This window comes from Trypanosoma theileri (assembly GCF_002087225.1).
Source record: "Trypanosoma theileri isolate Edinburgh chromosome Unknown TM35_Tth_9_V1, whole genome shotgun sequence".
Taxonomy (NCBI): domain Eukaryota; phylum Euglenozoa; class Kinetoplastea; order Trypanosomatida; family Trypanosomatidae; genus Trypanosoma; species Trypanosoma theileri.
In genome coordinates, this window is record NW_021639851.1 from 395,499 (window position 1) to 397,537 (window position 2,039).

At 36.0% G+C, this 2,039-nt stretch overlaps 1 protein-coding gene across 1 annotated transcript; it reads left to right on the plus strand.

The window, feature by feature from the left end:
- Nucleotides 1–605: 605 nt before the first annotated feature.
- On the plus strand, nucleotides 606–1,961 carry TM35_000092560 (uncharacterized protein; the record flags this gene model as incomplete). The annotated part of the gene is made up of 1 exon (XM_029024495.1): nucleotides 606–1,961. One exon carries the CDS (start codon nucleotides 606–608, stop codon nucleotides 1,959–1,961), a length of 1,356 nt encoding a protein of 451 aa, XP_028884272.1.
- Nucleotides 1,962–2,039: the final 78 nt, after the last annotated feature.

Genomic DNA, 2,039 nt, shown 5'->3' on the forward strand with positions numbered 1-2,039 from the left:
TTTTTTTTTTTTTTTTTTTTTTCTTATTTCTTACCTTTGCTCCTTTTTTTTTCTTTTTTTTAGTTTTATTGTTTGCTACATCTGATTTCTCTTTGTTTGATTCTTTTTTCTTTTTTTTTTTTTTTTTTCTTTTAGAGTCTTTGAGTCGTTTATACGTTACCCTTATGGGCGGACTTGCATGCCAGAAGTAGATATTGATAATATTATTATTATTAGTAATAATAATAAATACCCTGAATACAGTGAAAAAAAAAAGAAAAACCCTTTCTGGAAAGATAAAAAAAAAAAAAAAAATAAATAAATAATAATTCCCCATATCATTATATCTAATTCCATAGTATCCTGTAAACATTCTTTTTTTTTTTTTTTTTTTTAATGACTTGTTGCTTCTTCATCATTCTCTTCTTCGTCTAATCGTTCTGGTGAGTGGAAATTCTCCTATGCAATTTTTTTTTTTTTTTCCTTCTTCCTTTTATTTGTTTTTTTTATTTTTATTTTATCTTTCCACAAGGGAAAAAGGAGTGTGGGGAGGGTGGGGTGGATTTTGTTCCTTTTTTCCATCTTCAATCACCAAGAGAGAGAGTGTAGTGTAGTCCTCATATATGATGATGACGTACAAGAGAAACACCAGTGGCCTTTTTCGCCATTTCAAGGCGCCATTGACTCTCTCAACATCCCCGTATTCATCTTGTTTGGAATGTGTTCAAAATCAAAGACGTTATCGTCTTAGTATTGCCACATCCGATGGCACTTCAACAAACTTAAACCTCAGCAGTAGCGGTGGTATTATTAGTAGTAATAATAATAACAACAACAACAACTCAGGCTATACATGGGTATGGAATGAGACTGAGAACTGGTGTAGTCTCTGTCGTGAACCCCTCAATAGTTGGAATGAGCACCGCGGGAAACGTGATCACATTTGCCTTGAGATGTTCTACAATGCTCTTGTGCAGTACGGTCGGCAGTGGACACCGTCAACGCTTTGGTGGGAAGTGGAGGAGTGCACACTTCTTAAACGAGGCTGCACTAGTTTACCATGCAAGAGTCAAGAAACTCTTGGTGATTTTGTGGGTGGTGAACCTTATTTTGATTATGTTGGTGGACCAACTACTGGAGATGATAATCTAAGCAACTTAATGAAATACTATGATCGAGCTGAACACTATGGGAGACGATTAGAATTGTATACATGTCTTCAACATCTTATTGAAAATGGAATAGTACGTACAGATCGAGCTTCAATAAGTGGAGGTGCTTCTTTTCATGGTTCTCTTGTGACATTTAAGGAACTTTTTCCAAATCTTGTTAATATGTTTCCATATGCAGATGCCAAGGAAATTTCTGCATTAACGCAAATGATAGCATCTACATATAATAGTGAGACTGTATTTGATCTGTGTAATTTTAAGATGCTTATGCCAGTAGATCAAACACAAGAAACATCATCAGGAATGGTAAAAAAAAATATATCAATTCCTTTTGAAGAAAAACAAGAAAATAATGTTGTTCCTGATAGTGCTACAGGTGATTATTCATATCATTTAAAAGGTGTTTTCTGTCGTGGTGTGATGGGACAGTTACGTTGGGCTTTGGAGCCTGATAGTGTGGCCTCCCCTTTGCGAGGCAGTGAAGGAAGAGGAGAAGGAGGAGAGTTATTTGATCATTATCATTGGCATGTGCTTGCGGAGCATACATGTCGGGCACTATTGGCAGAAATGGTATTTTGTCGTGTTTCAGAATATGTGGTTCGAGTGGAAGGCGTTTGGCGGCAACGTGGACAAGAGATGGCACGGAACTCCACTTTATTGGGGGATAAACGTGAATACAGTGAGCTTCAGCAATTGGCAACCAATTGGGGAATGCTTAAGTATATGGATAATCGCTTCTATGACCCGTCCTTTGGAAATCGTTTACCAAATGATGGAACACCCAAGAGGAAGCGGGCTCATGGCAGATGAAAAAAGAAAAAGAAGAAAAAAAAAATCTGAGTTGATGGAGTTTTCTTATTATATATATATATATATATATATATATAT